The sequence below is a fragment of the Pan troglodytes genome, chromosome 4 (genome assembly GCF_028858775.2).
Source record: "Pan troglodytes isolate AG18354 chromosome 4, NHGRI_mPanTro3-v2.0_pri, whole genome shotgun sequence".
In the NCBI taxonomy this organism is placed as follows: Eukaryota; Metazoa; Chordata; class Mammalia; order Primates; family Hominidae; genus Pan; species Pan troglodytes.
In genome coordinates, this window is record NC_072402.2 from 51,814,204 (window position 1) to 51,839,608 (window position 25,405).

The window sequence follows — 25,405 nt, forward strand, 5'->3', positions numbered from 1 at the left end:
ACTCAATATGGATTAAAGAATTAAATGTAAGACCTAAAACCATAAAAACCCTAGAAGAAAACCTAGGCAATACCATTCAGGACATAGGCATGGGCAAAGACTTCATGACTAAAACACCAAAAGGAATGGCAACAAAAGCCAAAACTGACAAATGGCATCTAATTAAACTAAAGAGCTTCTGCACAACAAAAGAAACTATCATCAGAGTGAACAGGCAACCTACAAAATGGGAGAAAATTTTTGCAATCTATCCATTTGACAAAGGGCTAATATCCAGAATCTATAAAGAACGTAAATTTACAAGAAAAAAACAACCACATCAAAAAGTGGGCAGAGGATATAGACAGACACTTCTCAAAAGAAGACATTTATGGGGCCAGCAAACATATGAAAAAAAGCTCATCATCACTGGTCATTCGAGAAATGCAAATTAAAACCACAATGAGACACCATCTCGTGCCAGTTAGAATGGCAATCAGTAAAAAGTCAGGAAACAACAGATGTTGGAGAGGATGTGGAGAAATAGGAATGCTTTTACACTGTTGGTGGGAGGGTAAATTAGTGCAGCCATTGTGGAAGACAGTGTTGCAATTCCTCAAGGATCTAGAACTAGAAATACCATTTGATCCAGCGATCCCATTACTAGGTGTATACCCAAAGGATTATAAATCATTCTACTATAAAGACACATGCACACATATGTTTACTGCGGCACTGTTCACAATAGCAAAGACTTGGAACCAACCCAAATGCCCATCAGTGATAGACTGGATAAAGAAAATGTGGCATGTATACACTGTGCAATACTATGCAGCCATAAAAAAGGATGAGTTCATGTCCTTTGCAGGGACATGGATGAAGCTGGAACCCATCATTCTCAGCAAAACTAACACAAGAACAGAAAACCAAATACCACATGTTCTCACTCATAAGTGGGAGTTGAGCAATGAGAACACATGGACACAGAGAGGGGAACATCACACACAGGGGCCTCTCGGGGGGTGGGGGGCTAGGGGAAGGATAGCATTAGGAGAAATACCTAATGTAGACGACGGGTTGATGGGTGCAGCAAACCACCATGGCACACGTATACCTATGTAACAAATCTGCACAGTCTGCACATGTACCCCAGAACTTAAAGTATAATAATTTTAAAAAGAAAGAAAAAAATGAAAAAAGCTTTTCACTTATAATACATTTTAATAATTTCCAAGTAAGAGTAGTTCAGAATAGCAGATAAAAGCCTAATTTACTTCCTTTTTCTTTTCTTTTATTTTTTTCATAGGGACATAGAGGAAACAACCCAATATACTTCTCAGGAAGTGGAGCTCTACATCAGCTAAACTAAATGAAAACGTGATAGATATTTGCTAACAGTTACATTGAAAATAATAAATATCCACACTGAGTAGTCCCATTTAGGATTCCTTTCATATCTCATTTATCTTATTCGTGCTTCATGATGTAATCCTCTCTTAAACTAGATATTTTTCAGGGCCATGAAATCAAAAAACTTCCAAGAGACCTTGCTTAGTGGTCAAATTAGTCATTTTATAATAGTTGTACTTTTATCATTTTATTCTCAAAGTATGTGTTTCATGTTATGTGAAGCATAATTACATTTTCAATTAAATATTTATCCAACCCCATGAGCCAATTTATGAATTCAAGGATGTGACTACATCCAAGGAAAGCATCAGTACTATTTTCAGCCATCCTCAAGTCTCCCAAAGACCCCATCTATAGAGAAGTTGAGTAGCCCTGTCTGTACAGGAATTCAAGTCAGGCTCTGAAACTCCTACAGAAGTCCATGATTCTGCTTCCCCCACATCTGGCCCTAAAGAATACAGTACTTGCTGTAACCAAAAGAACAGAACACCTGTACCACAGGCACTTACTTGTCTCAGAATTCAGTCATAGATTGAATGTCACCCTGCACTTGCCAAAAGCTTAAGGAAAATTGCATTTGAAAGAAATTCTATTGTACTGTTAATTATCTAAGCTCTAAACCTGAAGTCATTTAAAGTTATTAGAAAAAAAAAATCCCCCAATTATCTCACTCATTCCCTTGCAGAAGTGATCCAATGCCACAGTTTAATATTTCGCTTTGGTGCAAAAAAATGTGTTTCTTTCACAAAAATGTGTTTCTTTCACAAAACTATAGTTTGAATATATTGTTCCTTGTGGTACTCAATAGCCATTATATAAGGAGCTTCGAAGCTTATACAATGTTATCCTTTTCATTTTATGCAAAACAATAGAACCAGAAAAGTAGAATGTCTTTTTTTTTTATTGGCCCTCTTCTACTTATTCTGTTAAAATGGGAGTCTTCCTAGATTAGGTCCTCTGTGTCTTCTCTCATAACACTCTCTCTCAACCTCAGTGATTTCATCTAGTTCCCAGTTTCAGCTATCATCTTGTCTTAGTCCATTTGTGTTCCTATAAAGGAATACCTGAGGCTGGTTAATTTACAAAGAAAAGAGGTTTATTTGGCTCACAATTCTGCAGATTGTACAAAAAGCATAGCATCAACATCTGCATCTGAGGAGGGTCTCATGAAGCTTCCACTCATGGTGGAAGGTGAACAGGAGCCAGTGTGTGCAGATCACATGATGAGAGAGGAAGCAAGAGAGAAGGGGAAGGTGATAGGCTCTTTCTAACAATCAGGTCTCATGGGAACTCTCACAAGAACTAATAGAGCAAGAACTCATTACCACAAGGACTGCACAAAGTCATTCATAAGACAGCCACCCCCTTAGCCCAAACATCTCCCACCAGGCCCTACCACCAACACTGGGGATCAAATTTCAACATGAGACTTAGTGGGGTATGGGGGGGTGAAAACAACCCATATCCAAACCATAACATATCTCTATATCAGTTACCCCCTAAATCTTCCAACCACAACCAGCCCCAACTCTAAGAGTAACGCTGTCTAATAGAGCTTTCTGTCATGATAAAAAAAGGTTCTCATCTGTGCTGGTCAATACAGCAACCACTAGTCACATGTGACCATTATGCACATAATTCATTTTAGTTTAAATGTGATGGCTAGTGGCTACCATATTGGATAGTACACAGCTCTAGGCTTTCATTTGTTGCTACCTGCTGCGATACTTTGAGCTCATTGCATGCCTGCCAGCACTCCACAACTAATATGCCCAATTTAAGATGTCCTATGTCTGCCCAAAAAACTCCTCTCCTTCGTTTTCTTATTCCTACTAACTATACCACTATGCATTTATGCATTCAGACTACTGAAGCTAAAGTTATTTTTGACACCCACTATTTTCCCACATTCAGTTTGCTCACTACACAGTCACACCTCTGATCAACAAAGAAAAAGTCATTTAAGAAAATGATTTAGAAAATAATTTAGAACAAATGCGTACAGCAACAAACTAATCTGTATTTTTGCTTGTTTCTTGAGACCGAGTCTCACTCTGTCATCAGGCTGGAGTGCAGTGGCGCGATCTTGGCTCACTGCAACCTCAACCTCCTGGATTCAAGTGATTCTCATGCCTCAGCCTCCTGAGTAGCTGGAATTACAGCCACATGCCACCATGCCCAGCTAATTTTTGTATTTTTAGCAGAGACAGGGTTTCACCATGTTGGCCAAGATGGTGTCAATCTCTTGACCTCATGATCCTCCCGCCTAAGCCTCCCAAAGTGCTGGGATCACAGGCCTCAGCCACTGCACCCAGCCTAACATGTTTTTTACTTGGCATTTCAATTATTTTATTTCCTTCTGGAAACGTTAGCCCATATTCAATATTGCAATCAATATAAGGTGAATTACAAAGTCTGTATTGGTCAGAGGGGGAATTTCAAAGGAGAAATCTATAACATATAGAAGAGGGAAAGTTGTCAAAGTTAGGCAGTAGAAATAACATGAATGAAATTATTTAACTCAGGAGAAACTGTGCAGGTCTATAGATGTAGGAGGAGTAGAGGGAGAAAATGAGGAGAAGGACAGGAAGGATAAGAAGGGCAAAAAGTAGATAGAATTCTTTTGACTGGTAAGATGAGGAAGTAGAGTTAAGGGCTCAATGAAGACCGAAACTGCAGGCCACTCCTGGCTACTCTGGGGTAGGCACCTGCATCTTATGGTAACTACTTCACAATGAGGAAAAAGTAGCTAATAGTAATTAGAGGAAGTAATTACACGTTGTGGGAAGTCAGGGACCCCCGAATGGAGGGACCAGCTGGAGCCATGGCAGAGGAACATAACTTGTGAAGATTTCATCTTAATATGGACATTTATCAGTTCACAAATAATACTTCTATAACTTCTTAGGCCTGTCTTTAATCTCTTAATCTTGTTATCTTCGTAAGCTGAGGATGTACGTCACCTCAGGACCACTGTGATAATTGTGTTAACTATACAAATTGATTGTAAAACATGTGTGTTTGAACAATATGAAATCAGTGCACCTTGAAAAAGAACAGAATAACAGCAATTTTTAGGGAACAAGGGAAGACAACCATAAGGTCTGACTGCCTGCGGGGTCAGGCAAAAAGAGCCATATTTTTCTTCTTCCAGAGAGCCTATAAACAGACGTGCAAGTAGGAGAGAGATCGCTAAATTCTTTTCCTAGCAAGGAATATTAATATTAATACCCTGGGAAAGGAATGCATTCTTGGGGGGAGGTCTATAAATGGCCGCTCTGGGAATGTCTGTCTTGTGCAGTTGAGATAAGGACTGACATACACCCTGGTCTCCTGCAGAACCCTGAGGCTTACTAGGGTTGGGAAAACTCTGCCCTGGTAAATTTGTGGTCAGGCCAGTTCTCTGTTCTCAAACTCTGTTTTCTGTTAAGATGTTTATCAAGACAATACGTGCACCACTGAACACAGACCCTTATCAGTGGTTCTGCTTTTGCCCTTTGCCCTGTGATCTTTGTTGGACCTTTATCAGTGGTTCTGCTTTTTGCCTTTTGAAGCATGTGATCTTTGTACCTACTCCCTGTTCTTATACCCCCTCCCCTATTGAAACCCTTAATAAAAACTTGCTGGTCTGAGACTCAGGCAGGCATCACAGTCACCCCGGTGGCCCAGCTATAAAATTGCTCTCTTTATACTGTCTCTCTTTATTTCTCAGCCAACTGACACTTATGGAAAATAGAAAGAACCTATGTTGAAATATTGGGGGTGGGTTCCTCCAATAATTACACTTTGTCTAAAGCAACACTACCTAATAGAAATATAATGCAAGACACACATATAGTTTTAAATTTTGCAGAAGACATTTAGAGTAACAAAAAGGAAAAATCTATTTAATAATTTATTTTATTTTATCCAATATATCTAAAATATTCTAATTTCAACATGTAATCAATATTTTAAAAATTATTTGAGATAGTTTACATTTTGTACTGTTTTGAAATCTGGTACATATTTTGCACTTTACATCTCAATTTGGACACTAAATTTTCATCGGAAATACTTGATATGTATTTAGATTTCATGAAATTAACAGTTGAAAAAAACAGATTTGCAGAGGCACCAAGTTGTTCCAAACATTCTTGAAACATTTCCAAAACTGAATTACCAGTTTTAAAGTTAGCTTTAAATTAATTAAAATTAAACGAAATTAGAAGTTTAGTTCCTCAGTCACACCAGACACATTTCAAGGGCCTGATACATGCAGTTAGTGGCTACCATATTGGACACCCCAAGCCTAGAGCTTGCACCACCTTAAGAAAAAGCCTTGGGAGAATTTTGTCAGAAAGCTGTGTTGTAGACAAAGGCTGCATGCCAAAGGAAAGAACTTTCATAAAATAAATGTTAGTTTGAGCGTGCACATCTGCGAGAGCTTTGGACATTCTTTCCAGGCCAGCACAGGGGAAAAAGCACATGGCTATAGATCCACATTATCTCATTCTTCTCTACCCTTTGGCTCCACTGCCTGAAAGCAACATTGACCTGGGATATAGAAGCAGCTCTCTTCTTGTAAATTGCTGGACAATGGAAGCAATCTGTAAAGTAAGGTAATGGGGCCAGGCACAGTGGCTCACATCTGTAATCCCAACACTTTGGGAGACCTCGGGTGGATCACCTGAGGTCAGGAGCTCGAGACCAGCCTGGCCAACATGGTGAAACCCCATCTCTACTAAAACTATGAAAATTAGCTGGGTGTGATAGTGCACGCCTGTAGTCCTAGCAACTCAGGAGCCTGAGGCAGGAGAATAGCTTGAAGCTGGAAGGCGGAGATTGTAGTGAGCCGAGATTGCACCACTGCCCTCCACTCTGGGTGACAGAGTGAGACTCCATCTTAAAAAAAAAAATAGGGTAATGGGAGTCAAGCAAGGAGACAAGGAAATGAAAGAAATGCACATACTTGGGTTGTGAGTCCAAAAAGCTATTGTTTGGGGGTGGGGTTTTTTGTATTTAATCATCATGTTGCTGCAATATTGGAAGAACTGTATCATATTACAAGAAATATCATATCAATATCAATAATCTTCACGAATTCAAAGGGTCATGCTAACTCAAAATTGTAGACGTTCAGCTTTTGTTTTATTTTTGTCTGTTTTATTCTTATCCCTAGAACTCCATACCTAGGCCCACAGCAGGAGATCAACAATTGTTTGTTTAGCAAACAAGTTAATAAATGGATTCAAAGCTTCCCATGCAATAACCATATAGCAGCGACAGTACCACACAGAATCTTGTTCCAAATCTAGTCATTTTTTTCAGCAAACATTTTTAAATATTCACTATGTGTTAGTCACTCTATTGGATGCTGTGTATATAGAAATAATAAACACAAGAAAGACTGAAGGAAAAAGAGATTTATGATGCACTCTTTCACGCAGAAAAATAATCTTGACGTCATTTACAATATCCACTTGACTAATAGTGGCTTTATTTTCCTCAAAAATTGTATGAAATATTAAAATGCAACTTAATCAGAGGCCACCTGATTCCACCTAAGTCTCAAAACTTTACACAACCTCTATTAATAGAAATAAATATTTCTCCTACAAAAAAGTATTATAGATTTGGCTCTATCTGGTTTTATCTTGCCCTAATTAGACATTTAATTTCTCTTTCCAAGTACATACGGGAGTTTTCCTATAATTCTTTGCTTAGCCCAAGTGATACCTTTTTTTCTATATTGAGACTTTTCAGAGCAAGCTAATCATGGGCACAATTCCAAAATGTATAAGAATTCAAGAAAGGAGTTGATTGCTTAATTCTTGCCTCTGACTCGGAGCTCACGTTAATTAGCTAAAGCCAGAGCCCTCGGCATGCTCTCAAGAGCTCCGTGATCCACTGATTAGCAATGACAAGGCCATCTGGTCTTCCCACATTACATTGGAGAAAATCTTTCTTGGCATAAAAATTAGGGATGCCTGTAATTTAGAATGAGTCAAGTGTTGCCATCACATTTAAAGGGGATGGTGTCTCACTACACTATGAGGCCTGTCCCAAAGGAAGCTAAGTTTGTGCACACCAATGCCATGATCTTAAAAATTATCCTTGCTCTCCCTATTTGGGCAATCTTCTCTTACCTACCACATAGTGATCTTTCTCCTCAACTCCTCTAGTAATTGTTTTTCTTTCTTCTGCAATTACTGCACCTAAATTGGCAAACTTCAATTTAAGGCTTGTATGTAATTTTTGGTTGATTTTCAAATAGCTCTTCATGAAAGGGATGCTAAAATGCAGACGATAAAGGAGTTGGAACTGTCAGAGGGATGTAGCTGGGAAGACAAGAATTGGCTTTTGGATGAAGCCAAGGTGAACTGTGTTAGCTCTTTCCTACTCCCTCATTATCCATGCAGCCTGGACCAGGAACTACAGAAGAAAGGGAGCACAAGATTGACAAAGGTTTCCGTGCAAAGAGATTGGTCAGGTGCTCACTGGTGTATCTTGATGTAATTAGCAGCACATACTGAACTGTTGAAGACCGCAAGCACTCTTGGCTTCTCCAAGCCAGTGATTTCCAACCACTGTTTCCAGGTTATTTTATTCCAGGAAAACCAAATAACATTATAAGCCTCATTCATTAGACCTCATTTCCATTTAGGGGGTCAGAATAAATGGTCACTATAATGTTGCCTGAGGATCTCTGGGTCCAGGAACACTGTTGCTGTAAACACAACCCATCACCAGAGGACAGACCTAGACTAAGGATTGATGACAATAAAAGACAACTAAAAACTGGACTTCTCTGGGGAAAAATCCTTTTGATGATGAAGCTTCAAAGAGTATTCCTTTGTGAACTCCTAGATGAAATGTTCAAGGCAAGCACGAAAAGCACTGAAATTGCTGAATAGATGAGGACTGTGTGCTTGATTCATTAAATATATGCATTGGTAAATATAACATATCTTGTCATTTAAATCAGCTTTTCCTTTGGATCTCAGGATATGGCCTTTCATGTATATCCACTGTGAGTCCCACAAGTTTGACATTCCCAGGGAGTTATGTAGGCTTTATATTGTATTAATTTAAAGTTTACAACTGGGCACAGTGGCTCACACCTATAATCCCAGCACTTTGGGAGGCCGAGGTGGGTGGATCACGAGGTCAGGAGTTCGAGACCAGCCTGACCAACATGGTGAAACCCCATCTCTACTAAAAATACAAACATTAGCCGGGCATGGTGGCAGGCACCTGTAATCCCAGCTACTCAGGAGGCTGAGGCAGGAGAATCGCTTGAAACTGGGAGGCAGAGGTTGCAGTGAGCTGAGATCGTGCCACTGCACTCCAGCCTGGGCGACAGAGTGAGACTCAGTCTCAAAAAATAAAATAAAATAAAATAAAATAAATTTGCTTCTTTAGTTTGCCCAAATTATTTTAAGACAGTGATGCTGAATTGTTTTTGGTTGAATGCTTTTGCAAAGTTAGCATTTTAATTGGCCTAATACTTTCCCTTGTAGTTACAACAATCCAGACAGGTTTGAGAACATGTAAATACCCACAGATTCTTCCACTTCAGGCTCTTTGTGAACAGAACGGTCTTGGGTAATCCAGCAGAGACATTATATACTCAGGTAGGAGAGAACAGACACACAGGCACAAGAATCTCTTACTCTGATGGGAGAAATTCTGTACTTTGTGTTAGAAACTGTATCTCACCAACCTGGAACAATTACAGACTTCTAAAAAACTCGGATTAAAATGCACATTGATAGCCACACTTATTGCTCTTGATTATAAAAAATTCAACAGGTTTAGCTGTGATTTATCTGACAAAGTTCTATGCAAATTTAGATATATTTCCAACAGTGTACATGTCATTTATGGTTTCTTATGTTCAGTTTGGTAATCTTATATTCTTTGTAGAAATTCCTCTAGGTGTGCCAGTATTCATTCTCAATATTAAGTTTCTTCCTCAGGTTTCATTGTTCTAAATAAGAAAATAAAAAGATGATTATATTGTCATTTTATAGTTTCTCTCTTATAAGGAAGTCAAAGCTCTGAACAAATATTTACCTTGAATAGAAAAAAAGGAGTAAATTGCTCTTTGGAGACAAGCATTAATTTTTTTCCACTTCCTTATGTGTCTTTAACAAATTATCTATTCCAAAGCACTAAATGGTTCTCCAGTGGTCAGACTAAATTAACAGCCCTGCAAACAGCAACTCTTTTCTATATAATTTACTAATGGCATTCATTATATCATCTTGCCAACTCTTTATAATTGTGACAAACATAAGCAGACAAAGCTAGCTCTACAAATAGGCAAACTAGGAGACCACGCCCATTTATCAGCAGCCAATCCACAAGCAATTTACCCTTTCTACCTGAAATAAGACTTTATAAAGCCATTCAACAAATATGTATTTATTGAGGTCCTATTATGTGCCAGGTCAGTCTTCTCCAGGGGTCACAGGGCAATACATTCATAACCTCACAGGGTGGGATGACTTTTAGCTTCCTTCTTTTCATACACTAACCGACAGGAAAGTTTACCCTGCAGAATGGATAATGGTGTAAGTAAAAAAGACATAACATCACTAAATGCTTTCTAGAAGTCTACCTTTTATGAATAATCTTGATTATTACAACAAGTGAGAAATAAATTAGATTATGTGAACAATTTTATAATTAAGAAAATTTGACTCTAAGAGGTTAAATATAATTTGCCTAAAGACACACAGATGGTACAGTCTGAATTTAATTTATATCAGTCTCACTTTTGAGCAAGGTTGAGCCTCATGTTTATATGATACATATGAATTAATTATAAGATACATTTGCAGAACAAAATGATGTAATTTTTGAATCAACGTATAGTGTTCAGATTAAGGAAACACAACGTTCAGATCAAGGGAGTATTTAGTCCTTTCATCCTTGAGACTAATGGGTTAGAGCATATCTGGAACATAATATATGCTGTAAATACTAAGCATAAAATTTTTAAGAAATTTTGACAAACTCAAAAATATGCCAAAAAATGGGCAACAAAGAAGTCAGAGAGTTAGAAACATCTCATAGACAAACTATCAATGGAACCAGGAGATTCAGTCTGGAAAAGAAAATGCTGAAAGGAATTATACAATGGCTGTCTGCAAATATTTGAAGACTGTCATCTTAGTCCATTTTATGCTGCTATAATAGAATACCTCGACAATTTACAAAGAACAGAGATTTCTTTCTTACAGTTCTGGAGGCTGGGTAGTCCAATATCAAAATGCTGCCATCTAGTGAGGACCTTCTTGCTGCAGCATTCCATGGTGGATAGCAAGAGGATTAAAGAGCACAAGGGGGGCCAAACTCACTTTTATAACAAACTCACTCTCGTGAAAATGAACCCACTCCCCAAATAATGGCATTAGTCTAATCATTAGGGCAGAGCCCTTATAACCTGAACACCTCTTAAAGGTCCCACATCTCAACACTGTTGTACTGGGATTAAGTTTTCATCAGATAAACTTTGGGAGACACATTCAAAGCATTGCAACTGACATGCAAAAAGGAAGGAAAAAAGCACAGATTTGTTCTTTGTGGCTTCAGAAGACAAACAGGAAACCAGATGAACTAGGAAAACAGAATGACCTTCCAACAATCCCTGTGTAGCAAATTAGGTAGGAATTGTCAAGCACATAGGAAGATGATGATTGTGAGCCTCTGAATACAAAGCCTGTGAACAAGTGAATACGAAGACATATGAAAGGCACCATCAGGAATTGATGGCTGAGTAGATAGGGGGTAGTCACAGAGGAGCCAATATTTTTGAGTCCCAGAGCACCTGCTTGGAGGTAGAGACACCAGTCACACCAACCTGTCCATAGCCACTTGCACTCTGCAGGGAACATCCAAGAGCACAGCTATTATTCTAAGCACAGTGGCAAACAGACCTGGGGATTTATACTAACAGCTGTAAAGTCCCCACCTCCGTGTTCTGCCCTTGGCTATCTGCCTGGTCTGGGATGCTCTTGCACAATATATTTACATGGCTCACAGCTCTACTTCATTCAAGCCTCTCCTTAAATGCCAAATCCTCACAAAGACCTTCCTTAACAACCCTATTCAATGTATACTCTTCATTTATTTACATGCTTATTTTTATAGCACATACAATTAACTGACATTATGTCAATGTTTTCTTCCCTCCTTCACTTGAATGTCAATTTCATGCACAGAAATGTTTTGTTCACTGATATATCCCCTTGCCTAGAACAGTGCCTGGTACATTGTAGACCCTCGAGGAATAGTTGTAAATTAGACAGATTTTCTCCAAGTGTGGCTTATATCACTCCACAGCAAATATTTTCATAACATTTCCTCTTGATGTAAAATTTACCGGGATAGGTCATGATCTCTGTTACAGATTCGCATTTTAATGTAGGAAAATAAGAAACATTCACTTACCCACAGCCCAAATCTAACAACCAGCTTTTTTTTACTATACCAAGGAACTGTCATTAACTTTTTTGAATTTTCAATCAAATCACTATATAAATTAATTTTGTCATAATGAAATGTTGCAGATCAAACAGAATACTATCCACATTGCCATTTTCCAGTTATATAAGATTAAACAAAAACTAGCAATTTGGGGTTTCAAATAGAAATTTTGAAATTTGAATATTCAAATAGAATATGCTTAAATCATTGTTTGTTGAGACCCTTAAATTTAGGGACCCCTAGATCAGCCAGGAAGATGACATTAGCCCATTCAAAATTAAATGAATTTTAAAAGTATTATACTTACTTGCATACATCCCCCAAATTGAAATGAATAGATAACTGTTTTCCTCTGCATTCCTTTTCTGCCTCAAAGGCTTGTCAACACAGTTTAGTCCATGAAATGTAGAACAGATTAGAGAAACAGATGCCTGCAGTGTATTTAATGAAAGGTACCCAGAGGTATGCTAGTCACAATTACCACACAAAAACATTTACCTGAAGATGCTTTCCTACTCTTCTTCTGTGTCCCAATTTAAAGGTAAAAATGTGTGCTAAACCTGGCTGTCAAGTAGCTACAGAAACCTTCAGAACACGTCCAGAGTTTGACCACTCCTCTCTACTGCCATGGCCCTGTCTGAGTCACCACCATCTCTCACCTGGGTTGCTACGAGGCCTCCTAATCAGTTTCCCTGCCTCCTGCTTTGTACCCTTCAACAAAGAAGCAAGTGATCCTTCTAAATCAGAAGTCAGATTGTGTCACCCCGCTGCTCAAAACTCTGCTCAAAACAGCTCCCCAGGTCTTACAAAGGCTACAGGTCCTTCCCCTTGCTTCCAAAACCTCATCTTCTATTTCTCTGCCCCTTAATCTGCTCCAGTCGCACGGGCCTCCTTGCAATTCCTTGAACATGCACCTGCCTTAGGGCATCGCACTGGCTGTTCTTGCCATTTGGAGTAAAACCTCTTTACAAGGTATTAGCTTGCCTACCTCCTTTGACTTCTTCATGTCTTTGTTTAAATATCATCTTCTCAGTAAGGCCTCTCCTAGACATCCTGTTTTCATCACAACCTGCTCCCCCATTCCTGTCTCAGCACCCACTTTTCCATCTTCCTGAGCATGCTCTTCTTGTCTTTAATGTTGTCACAGTATTTATCATCTTCTAATGTACTATATATTTTACTCATTTTTTATGGTTATATATACTGTCTTTCTCCCTCCCAAAGATTCCAGGGGTCTTTATTTTGTTCACTGATGTATCCGGGAACCTAAAACAATGCCTAGCACATAGTAGGGGTTCAATAATATTTGTTGAATGTATTAATTAATAATTACAACAATATAGCATGTGCTGGTAGTCAACGAATCCATAAATACGTTTGAATGCTTAGGTGTGCTCTCTGTGATCTTAGGCACTATGGAGAATTTTTTTTTTTTTTAGCATAAAGCATCTGCCCTCTGAAAATGTAAGTTTCACTGGGCAGATCACAGGTACAAAGTAATGTCAAAGAGCTTACATATGGAACATATTGATAAAGACCATTGGCTATGCTAATAAGTCTTTGTGTTATTATGCATTTATGCAACAATTATTCATTGAGCACCCACTATGACCCAAGTACTGTGCTAGCCTGAAGATATTAATGTGAACAACATAGACAGGGTCCCTACTTTCTTGGGACTTACATTCTGATAGGACAAACAATGAACCAATGAATAAATAAACAAAACAACTATAGAAGAACCCTGAGGAAATAAACAAGAGCTGTCATAGAGAACAACAGCAGCCACACCAATTACAATCACCAGGAGGAAGCCGGCAGAATGAACATCTGGACCTCACTCTCCTCTTGCCCTCCAACCTCCAGCTGGTACCTCCACTGGGCCAGCTGGAAGCCAGAGAGCACAGTGCACACAGGGCTAGCAGCGTACAGCAAGGCAGAGAAGATCTGGAGGAGCAAGCATGTATGTGAGTGTGTACGTGTGTGTAAAAACACACCCAAATATACCTCAAAGTCTCCTCAACCTTTCCTGATAGCTGTTGCATCCATTACACAGTTTCTTCCTTATCTCTCTCCAGGGGATAATCTGATTCTATTTTCCCATATATACTCCTTTTTCTACCAAACTTCATAGTGTTGAAAATAGCAGTCATCCCTTAAACTTCTATTAACTAGGTTCACGAATCTCAGCATCTTTAACTTTTTTCATAAAAAATTTTTTACCTCTTTCAATTTTTAGTCTTCTAAAAATCTGGTATAATTTCTCCCCATCTTTCAGAATATGTAAAATAAAATATTATATACAACTTTTATACCATTCATTAGTAGATTGATAGTTTATTTGCATAAAAATGAACCTTTTCAAATTTGACTGACATGTTAAGACTAGCCCAATTTGATTTTTAAAGCTTTTTTTAAAAAATTAAGTGGCCCATGCTTACGAACATCCATATTAATATGCATAGAAGATAACTTCATATTTAAATTCTCAGAAAGTAAATACAAAGCTGTAACCCACCTCAGGCTCAACAATAATAACACTTATTGAGAACTTACCATGTGTCAGAAATTATGCTAACTACTTTACATTATATTTAATCCTCACAACCTAGGAAACAGAGTATTATTATCCCCATTTTACAATTAAACTAAACTGAAGCAAAGAAAGGTTAGGTAGCTTCCTCAAGATCAAGCAGATATTATGTGGTGAGAACTGGATTCCAACTGTGCTTTTTCACAGTGGAGCCCCCAGTCTACCAGGAAGCCATAGCAAAGCACCTGTACATAGGGTTGTGGGGTCCAAGCACACTCCTCAGCCATTTTTCACACCTAGATATTTCCAAAGACATAGAACTTCGAGTACGAGTACACTTATTGGTCATCCCATAATAACAATGGAAAAATATGTTAAAGAGGTGCTATTCAGTGAAAAAAGTAAGTTATAGGAGAACTGAGAACATTATCATCCGATTTATGGAAAAACAAAGACAGATGTTTTTAAATAGGTCTATCATTAAATATAATAAATATATGGTTCATAGATGCCAATGTGACTATAAGTAAATATATTTGTAGTCATAGTTTCTAGAAAGATAAAAGAAAAATCTGTCAATACAGAGTTCCTCAAAGAGAGCCCTCAAAGGAGTAAGAAGCATTTATTTTCCCTACATACTCTAGACCATTTGAATTATTTACCACAAACTTAAATAAGTTATCACATCAATTACACTAATATCCCATAAGGAAGCAAAGGCTGAGATGATAATTGAATAACTTTATCATGAAAGAACATTCCTGGCAATCCCAAATGTACCTAGTCTGGAATTTCTTCCAAGGTTATTAGTTTTAAATTCTTTGTTTTTTTTATCTTGCTACCTACATATGTTAACAACTATTAGGAAAAAAAACAGCAGCCATAAAATACATATGTTAACTTAGCTTCGTTAATGTGTAAATTAAATGTACTCAATAAACAAAATACATATAAACTGTCCCACTATAGGCTTTAAAACTTGTCAGCATTTAACAATCCACAGATAGCAAACACTTGACCAGTGAAGACTGATAAAGCTATAATTTAGTTGCTGATTCAAGAGGGACAAGTATTAAGACAATAGCTTCATTCTTCCATATATCCCAGTTATGTTGATTTCAGCAGGTTGTCTACATTCTAGAAGCAAACTATTTTAGCAGCAGTTTGTGTGGCAGCACAAACAGTACCCAGAATAGGTTCAACTACAGATCTTGGCACCTATCTTGTTAACTAGCCATGTCTTGAAATGGAACATCATGGAAGACTTTGGTTGCCAAAGATGAAGTATTTGGATTTTATTGTTCACAAATGCAATGTACTGTGACTAATGTGATACCAAACACTAAAATCCAAACGAGAGTCTAGAGATGGTGAAGCCCAATTCAAAGTGACTAGCTTTGGCAACAACTTGTTGGAGATCAAAATATATAGATATTAAATTCTCAGTATCTCTTAATAGAACTGGTTGAATAAATTAAGGCACATTCATATACTGAAACACAAAGCAGCCATTAAATTCATGCAGAACATTACAGAAATCAATATTCCACCTTATCGTAAAATTTGACACTGTTTCCTCCAATGGTCATTTAACACCAGTGTCATGAACTGCTGAAGGCATAAAGTCTCACATACTATACACCCATACATTCCTCAGCAAGCAAGAGGAGTTTGCGGCTGTCGCCAGCATTCCCAGTTTAATTCTACACCAGTCCTAGGAAGTACATGACATTCGATGTCCTGCTAAGTATGACCAGTGTGCTTCTGCTCTATCTGCCAAGGGTCTTGCGCCATCTTAATCGCACAGAGTGATATTCACATCTCACCCCAACTAGTCTCTTTTCTTTGCTTATTCTGTTGCATAGCTCCTGAAGCAGAAATCATTCTCTGATAACAATGCTATATAACATGGTGGTTAGAAATGTGACACTTTGTGGATCAAATAAGCCTGAGTTTGAATCCAAGTTCCACCCCTGACTACTCATAGGATTTTGGGCAAAGTACTGAATCTGTGACTTAATTTTCTCATCTTTTTTTTTTTTTTTTTTTTTTTTGAGAAGGAGTCTCACTCCGTCGCCCAGGCTGGAGTGCAGTGGCGCGATCTCAGCTCAATGCAAGCTCCGCCTCCCAGGTTCAGGCCATTCTCCCACCCCAGCCTCCGGAGCAGCTGGGACTACAGGCGCCCGCCACCATGCCTGGCTAATTTTTTGTATTTTCAGTAGAGACGGGGTTTCATCGTGCTAGCCAGGATGGTCTCCATCTTCTGACCTCGTGATCCACCCACCTCGGCCTCCTAAAGTGCTGGGATTACAGACGTAAGCCACCGTGCCCGGCCAATTTTCTCATCTTTAAAGTATAACTGATAGGTACATTACACATGGTTTAACGGATTAAATGAGATAATGTGGGATGACTGTGAAGTATTAGCACAGTGCCTGGCAAATAATAAGTGCTCAGTAAATAATAGGTTTTAATTCTAGAGTTTCTGAACCTTCTTCATTACATGCTTTTGCCACCTTTTCATCATATCTCCAAAGATGAAAAATGTTCAAACCATTACATTGATACAGTAAAAGAATCTCTTGGTCAAAAGCACATGTTAATCTAGATGGAATTTTATTAGACACTCAGAGAAGGTCTGAATTTCTTTACAATAGAGAAAAACCTAAGTCTAATGCTTATGTATTTGTGCAGCGGAGCGTGTGGCATATAACAGTAACATAGTCACTTTGTGCCGAGTTTGGTTAAAATTCAAAAACCTTAAAAACTAACATAAAATACACATGAGATTGCATCTGGGAAAATTGAATCAAATTAGTTTTCAACTTTCCGTGCTTGCAGGGACAGGAAACTGAATAAATAAAATCCATAGATCACACAAACAAAAGGAAATCTAGTTTAAAACAAGTTAGACCTCTTCTAACAACAGATGCTGGAGAGGATATGGAGAAATAGGAATGCTTTTACACTGTTGGTGGGAACGTAAATTAATTCGGCCTTTATGGAAGACAGTGTGGTGATTCCTCAAGGATCTAGAGCCAAAAATACCATTTGACCCAGCAATCCCATTACTGGGTATATACCCAAAGGAATAGAAATCATTCCACTATAAAGACACATGTACACGTATGTTTACTGCAGCACGATTCCCAATAGCAAAGGCTTGGAACCAACCCAAATGCCCATCAGTGATAGACTGGATAAAGAAAATGTGGCACATATATACAGTGGAATACTATGCAGTCATAAAAAAGGATGAGTTCGTGTCCTTTGTAGGGACATGGATGAAGGTAGAAACCATCATTCTCAGCAAACTAACACAGGAACAGAAAACCAAACACCACATGTTCTCGCTCGTAAGTGAGAGTCGAACAATGAGAACACATGGACACAGGGAGGGGAATATCACACACTGGCGCCTGTCGGGGGGTGGGGGGCTAGGGGAGGGATAGCATTAGGAGAAATACCTAATATAGATGACAGGTTGATGGGTACAGCAAACTACCATGGCAGGCGTATACCTATGTAACAAACCTGCATGTTCTGCACATGTATCCCAGAACTTAAAGTATAACAATAACAACAACAAAAAAAAGTTCACCCTCTTCTAAAGTCTTCTGTCTCAGAAGATTGCAAATGTTACTCATTTCAGTTTCATTTGCAACAGTTTCAGTTGATTTTCAGTTTCAGTTTCATTGCAAATGTTACTGATTGCAGCTGAAAATGAAATCTCCCAAGAAGAGGAAAGAAATGAAGGAAGCAAAGAAATAATAATAAAGATACTAAACAAAGTTCAACTAACTACTGGAGAGTGGGCAATGCCACGGAGCTCAGTGGTCAGCCCCTAATTATAAGGAAGTCTCCCTCATTTCAGATAGTTCTGCAAGAAGAAGGCAGTCCCAGAATAGCCCACATTAAGCAGCCCGGAAACCCACAGGCTCCCCAGCTTTGCTCAGACTTCCTGGCTTCAGGAAAAGAACCATCTATAGTCCGAGTAAGTGATGCTGGCCTTACCCCACCCACTCACTCCTCCTTCACATGTACCTCCAAAAAAGTAAAAAGCAAGCCCATGTCACAACTAGCAGTCATGAACTGAATCCACCTGATAGATGGGTTTTGTTTGGCTTGCAGAGTTTAAAAGGGAAAAAAAAATGTGGTTGCCAACACTTAGAATGGAGAGATTCCACACAAAATCCAGATCTCTGGCTCCTCTTAAAATTTTAGAATATTTTGCAACACCAGGCCAGCATGCCCAGTGGGAATAGGTAAGGGAACCCTTTTTTAAATGGAGTGTACACTCTTCAATTTGCCATTGTCCCCACCACTCCTTATTCTGACACCCAGCCCACCACACTCATTGACATTAGCTGCCTGGCACTGGTCGATATTTGAGTGCCCAGAGCCCACTGGTCATTAAGAACAGCAAGCCAGATGTGCCAAATGTCAATAGCAACCAATATGTCTATTAACTAAAACCAAAAACAATAGCAGAGAATCTGATCATTTAATGGAAAAAAAAAACCTGGGCTGGCTATTAAAATATAAGTTTCTTTCCTAGGACCACAACTGTGTGAAATTAGGCAAGTTAACTAATCTTTCCTAAATTTCAGTGTCCTCAAGTACGAAGTGGGCATAATAATACCAATGTCATAGCATATGTTATGGAAGATAATGTATGTTATTTTAAAGTCCTTTATAAAGTAGAATAAGTTAAATATAGATTATGATACTGAATTACTCTAAGCAATAGTTGACACAAGAATAAATGAAAGTTATACGATAGATGTTTAATGTTACCACACACACAGAAATAAAATCTAATTCATTGACCTGCTGATGATTTCATGTTATTCTCCATACTTTGTAAATTCAAAATGTATGCACTTAAATGCTAGAGCCACAATTTAAAATTCTTTGTTAGCAAGAGAAAGAAAACTTAAAAAAGGAAAAAATAATGCCTTTGTACCTCATTATTCTTAGGATTAATTAGAATTTGGGTCATAGATTCTGGTTTTCTAAAAGTTAATGGTATATCAGAGGAGCTTAACTGAGGATTTGGAGTAGGCACAGATCATTCACTGTACATCTGCCTAGAACTTCATTAAGCAATGTCTGGATCTGATTGTACCTATAAAATTTCTGTGCCCAAATGAATTTCAAATTAAGCTTCCTAAAGGAACGAGAGTCTATTAAATCCCTTCCTCCTGGAACTGCGGGCAGTATTTAGGAGATGAGATGACACTGACGGAGCACCTTATATCAGGCTCCCTTAATAAACCAAATAATTTCAAACCTTGGGACACAAATAACATTAGCAGAGGCAAGGCGATGGCCAGAACGGGAAGCTGAAATCTGAAACAAGCAAAATTTTTCACAATTTCCCTTCATCAGGCCAACAGTCACAGTGCTAGACAAAGGGAATTTGTCTTAATAAGTGATGCATGAACTGCCTCAATCTTGGTGCCTGCTCCACAGAAAGCCACTGTGAACCTCCAGGAAACTACAATGTCGTCCAATGCTGCCTCCAACAAATGATAGGGACCTTGACCTGGGCATACTCTGCCCACCTCCCTCAAAATCAAAGAAGAAGTGATCTTCTTTGAGAATATGAACTAGAAAATACCCAAGATAAAGGGTATTACTTTATCTTTCTCATAGCATTTAACTGCAAAAAAAAAAAAAAAAAAAAGGATTTGTATGCATGTCTATCTCTTCTAGCTGTAGGGCCCGGTGCTAGTGTATAGTGAGCACCCGATTCATATTTCTTAAGTTGTGCTAAATTGTCTTCATTCTCCATTTTCTGACTTAGCAGCACAAAAGACCTAAAAACCTCCAAGCACTTTATTTATCTGGGACCTCCTCTTTTGGGCCATAGAGTGAATTATGGTACTGTGCTCACCACGACTGGGCAAAATGATAAAACTTTGAAATATGAGACTTACATCAGGCCGGGCGCGGTGGCTCACGCCTGTAATCCCAGCACTTTGGGAGGCCGAGGCGGGCGGATCACAAGGTCAGGAGATCGAGACCATCCTGGCTAACACAGTGAAACCCCGTCTCTACTAAAAACACAAAAAATTAGCCGGGCGTGGTGGTGGGCGCTGTAGTCCCAGCTACTCGGGAGGCTGAGGCCGGAGAATGGCGTGAACCCGGGAGGTGGGGCTTGCAGTGAGCCGAGATCACACCACTGCACCCTAGCCTGGGCGACAGAGCGAGACTCCGTCTCATCAAAAAAAAAAAAAAAAAAGAAGAAGACTTACGTCAAACTGTGCACAGTGGAATATCTCCTGGATTCTGTAAAGGCAGATTGATAATGCAATCATGGTACACCACCACTGATACTGCTCAGCCCTTAAAATTCAGGCTTGGAATGGGAGGAGTGGGATTCTCTAGCTCCGCTCCGCTCCTGCGCTCCCATCGCTTCACCGCTAGGAAGCAGCCTAGCCAGCATTCCCACAGGGTTGGAGCTGGAACTGCACACTGGAGAGCTAAACAGACCAAGCATTCAGTTTCTGCCTCAGGCACTCACTGACAGGGCAAATACAGAAACTTCAAATCCTCGTGTCTTGGTTTTGTCATCTGTAAAATGGGATAACAGCTCTTACCATAGGACCCCTGCGAAGAGTAAATGTATATAAAGGGCTTGGCACCCAGCCTGGCACACAGTAGTGGTGTAATAGATGCCACAACCCTCGTGTAGGGAGAAGAGACGTACAGTGACCCCGAGTGAACTTGAAGATGACGCTGTGATCAAGCTTGGAGTGGGCTTCCAGGCACACTGGTGTCACCCCGGGCTCTGGGGCCCAAGGCAACACTTCTCAAGCCTTTCTATTGGAACACCACTAACTGTAAAGAGCGGTGAATGTATGCCCTGGGGCCTGTTGGAAGCTTCCAAATTCATTCTTGTTTTGTGATAAACCTCCATGTCTTTTTAATTTGCTCCCAAGCAAATTTGTCTTGGTTTTAATGTCAAAACAATACGGCCTCCTCCTACATCTCTGAGAAATATGAACCTTTAGGGAGGCGTGCTATAATCATATGGTGACTTTGCTGACCCGTCGGCACCTTCCCCACACGCTTGAGGATACATGTGCCTCAATGTGCTACCACATGGGACTGCCCTTCCATTAGCATAAGTAAGAGTGTGGGTCCACCTTTGGATATTGTAACGTCTCGTGATTTTTTTTTATTTTTATTTATTTTTTTTTGAGATGGAGTTTCGCTCTTTTTGCCCAGGCTAGAGTGTAATGGCACGATCTCGGCTAACTGTAACCTCCAACTCCCCAGTTCAAGTGATTCTCCTGCTTCAACCTCCCAAGCAGCTGGGATTACAGGCGTGTGCCACCATGCTTAGCTAATTTCGTATTTTTAGTAGACGGGATTTCACCATGTTGGTCAGACTGGTCTCAAACTCCTGACCTCATGTGATCTGCCCACCTCGGCCTCCCAAAGTGCTGGGATTACAAGCATCAGCCACCGCGCCCGGCCAGCATCTCATGATTAATAAATAAAACGCCAAGGCCCTGAAAAACTAAAGGATTTTCTCCAAATCACAATGTGGGAGGAGATAGGCTAAACAGGGACCAGCTCTCTGAGCACAGCCTACTTTCATCTCTGGTCATAAACATCATAAAAACAGAACACAACACATTCGTGAACAAAGTTAGACCAACCATAATGCCAAAGTGATCTTAACAGAATCACAAATGTCATAGGCACCCTAAGGGAATGTCGTAAGGCATCCCTTAATGTCGTAACATTTGAGAGAAGTGCCTGCTGTTTACCAAATACAGGTGAAGAAATAAAGGAAATAAATAAATAAATAAATGTGCATCCGTGGCTCAGTTTGGGAATAAGGATGAAGAATTTGCATTCGAAATCCTCATAAAAGTCACATTAGCCAAAGTTATGTTTCCATAAGACATAGTATTTGCAGATTGGGTCATCTGTACTGACCCTATGTGGCTGTTTCTGACCAAAAACATATGCAGATTCCGACTAGTTCATAGCCCTTAGACAGGAGTAGCTATTGGTAAACATCGTAACAGCTGTAGGGAAATTAGACTTTCTTAATACTTAATATACAGAATGACAATACTACATGTACATATTTTGAAAAAAGAATATATACACTTACAGTGAGACAGTTTCAAAATATTTCGCTGACGAGAGGTACAATGTAAGTTATAAAATAATATCTAAACTCAAATAAGCACTAATATTAAAAGATAACTACTCTTTTACTTTTTAACTAAAATATTCAGGTGATTCTTAAATCGAACTTTAAATGATGTCCATGATATGTAAATCTTAAAAAAAAACAAACGGTATTTTCGTGTCTTGCCACAGTAAAGATGATCAGATACTTACCTCTAGGGGGAGCTCAAGGCTTTGTCTCTACTCAATGTTTTCTGTTTTCCCGGTGTTTCATGATAGAGCCCTTGGGATCTCTCCACTTGGGAAAAGATGTTCCACCCCATCCCTCTCATCCCCTTAAAAAGTTGCAAAAATTTGGGGTGGGAGGAGATGCTCAGGAGAAAAAGAGATTCTGGGAAAACTAATGGGCCAATCTCAGCCCACTAAGTGGTTATTTTTCTCTTTGGGGATAAAGCCTAACCATTATAAACCCAGTGTTTGCCTGGAGGATCCCCTTAGCAAATCCCTCAAACTACCAGTGGCAGCAGTATGAAACTGTGGACATTCATGCCCCATCATCCTTGGCTTCTTAGGATTACTGACTAGCACTCTTAGCACTTGTGGCTATATAAGTACCGCTTTAATTTATACCAGCATTTCTCAAAATGGACTTTCAAAGAACACCAGTTTGACTGTAAGTTAGCAAATTTTATGTAAATAAAGGGTTGTCTGTCAAAGAAGTTTAGAAAACACTGGGTTAAACTAAGTTCAAAAGTTTTCCTTTGTGCAGGACTTCTCATAGTCTGTAATGCATGATGACTCTCCAAAAGAAGGGACAAGTTGGAAGTGTTTCTCAAGTCTATATGACCACAGGTCTCTCTTTTAAGAGCTTCCTCTTAGGCCTGTTAGAACACTCCCTCAGACATTTTGCTCACGATTGCTGAGGTCGTGGTTAAGAAAAGAAGCACAGATTTGTTTTTTGTTTGTTTTTTTTTAAACAACTCAGCCAAGTATATTTCAAACAAAAAGGGAGAGTTTGGTCTGAATTATCTGGATATCTGCTTCAATTAGCCATTCTAATTTACATGTACAATGAAAGCTTTGGGGTCCCACCTCCCTGCCATCACCTAATATTGTCTATGATAGGGAACTCATTAGGCCAACAGCATACAAAAATTTGGATTTATACTCAAAAAATGACTATTTACATCACAAAATGAGATTCGCCATAAAACTCCTTAAATCACAGATTCTCCCACCACATTTAAAAAATGGTGCTACAAAATAACCGTTAAGTTTACCCACTTACACATACTCAGCAAAACTCCTGGCTCACAGAGAGACACAATTGCATGTGGCATTGCACAGTGACCATTGCGTTAAATACACACAGATGTAAACCACTTCTTTTAAAAATTTTTTCATATAAGCTTTTTTCAATAGGACACAAATTTTTTTTTATTATTCTGCCTCACTGTTTTTCTACCACATCTAGGCAAGTACAATCTGCATAAAAAATTGCTAGTCATGCCATTTTGCTACCCAGGTAAGGTATGTTAAGGCCATGTTGCTACTACTAGTCACCGTCTTCATGAGATGGAGTAGCTGGGTGGTGAATACAGTGATCCTGGGGGAGGTGGATCAGGATCACGGACAGGCCTTTTTAAACTCTAGTTCTTAGGCAACTGCCGTCAGATTCTGCCCTCAGGTGAGAGCCACTGCTCCATGGTGTTCAAATGACAGAAAAAAAGTTGTATCCCAAAGAAATATTAGAGCAGGAAAATTATTACAAATCAGAAATACAGGACTACAGTTTCCAAAGTGGAGTTACATACTCCAGAAAATTTTAAAACAATAGAATTTCTGTTCATACTTTTATCTCAAAAATTAGAAATTAGACTTTCTTAGTATTTAATATACAGAATAACAGTACTATATGTATATGATTTGAAGAAAAAAGGAATATGCACACATTTTAGAGAGAGACATTGTCAAACTATTTTGCTAATGAGAGGCACAATTTAAAAGTTGGGAAACCAATGCGCCCGCCGTGTCCGTGGAGAGAGGCTGAGGCAGCCGACCTCCGGCCCGAGGCACCGGGGCGCCGGGACGGCGAAAATGTCGCCTTCCTTAGTCCGGGCAACTGCCCGGGCTGTGAGCAAGAGGAAGCTGCAGCCCACCCGGGCAGCCCTCACCCTGACACCTTCAGCAGTAAACACGATAAAACAACTTCTTAAAGATAAGCCTGAGCATGTAGGTGTAAAAGTTGGTGTCCGAACCAGGGGCTGTAATGGCCTTTCTTATACTCTAGAATATACAAAGACAAAAGGAGATTCTGATAAAGAATTTATTCAAGATGGAGTCAGAGTATTCATCGAAAAGAAAGCACAGCTAACACTTTTAGGAACAGAAATGGACTATGTTGAAGACAAATTATCCAGTGAGTTTGTGTTCAATAACCCAAACATCAAAGGGACTTGTGGCTGTGGAGAAAGCTTTAATATTCGAAATCTCAGGATTCTTCTGGCTGTAGGTTCCAGGAAAGCTCGTGGAAGCTTTGGGGCTCACTGCAGAAATCATATGACTGTCACGTGCTGGAAAATAAAGTGATACATCTTGAAAATGAAGCCAGTGTGTTGGGTTCCGGAAGAAATGATATTTGTGTTCTCTGTAGGTGACAAAATGAGAAGTCATCACTCTTTTTGGATCATTTAGATCTCTTGCATCCTTTGTTTTAGAACCAGTTTCATTAAAGTTGCCTTCCTGGACACGTTTATCCCTTTCCTGAACTGTGTGCACTCCTTAGATCGCTACTGAATGGCTTGAGCATCCCTCAGCATTTCTCCCAACCAGATCGGCGACTCCTAAAAT

General features: G+C 39.2%; 1 protein-coding gene across 1 annotated transcript; it reads left to right on the top strand.

The window, feature by feature from the left end:
• The first annotated feature begins 24,591 nt into the window (after window positions 1-24,591).
• On the top strand, window positions 24,592-25,161 carry LOC735489 (iron-sulfur cluster assembly 1 homolog, mitochondrial). The gene has a single exon (XM_009449115.5). The coding sequence runs from the start codon at window positions 24,653-24,655 to the stop codon at window positions 25,142-25,144; it is 492 nt and encodes a 163-aa protein (XP_009447390.1). The 5' UTR covers window positions 24,592-24,652; the 3' UTR covers window positions 25,145-25,161.
• Window positions 25,162-25,405: the final 244 nt, after the last annotated feature.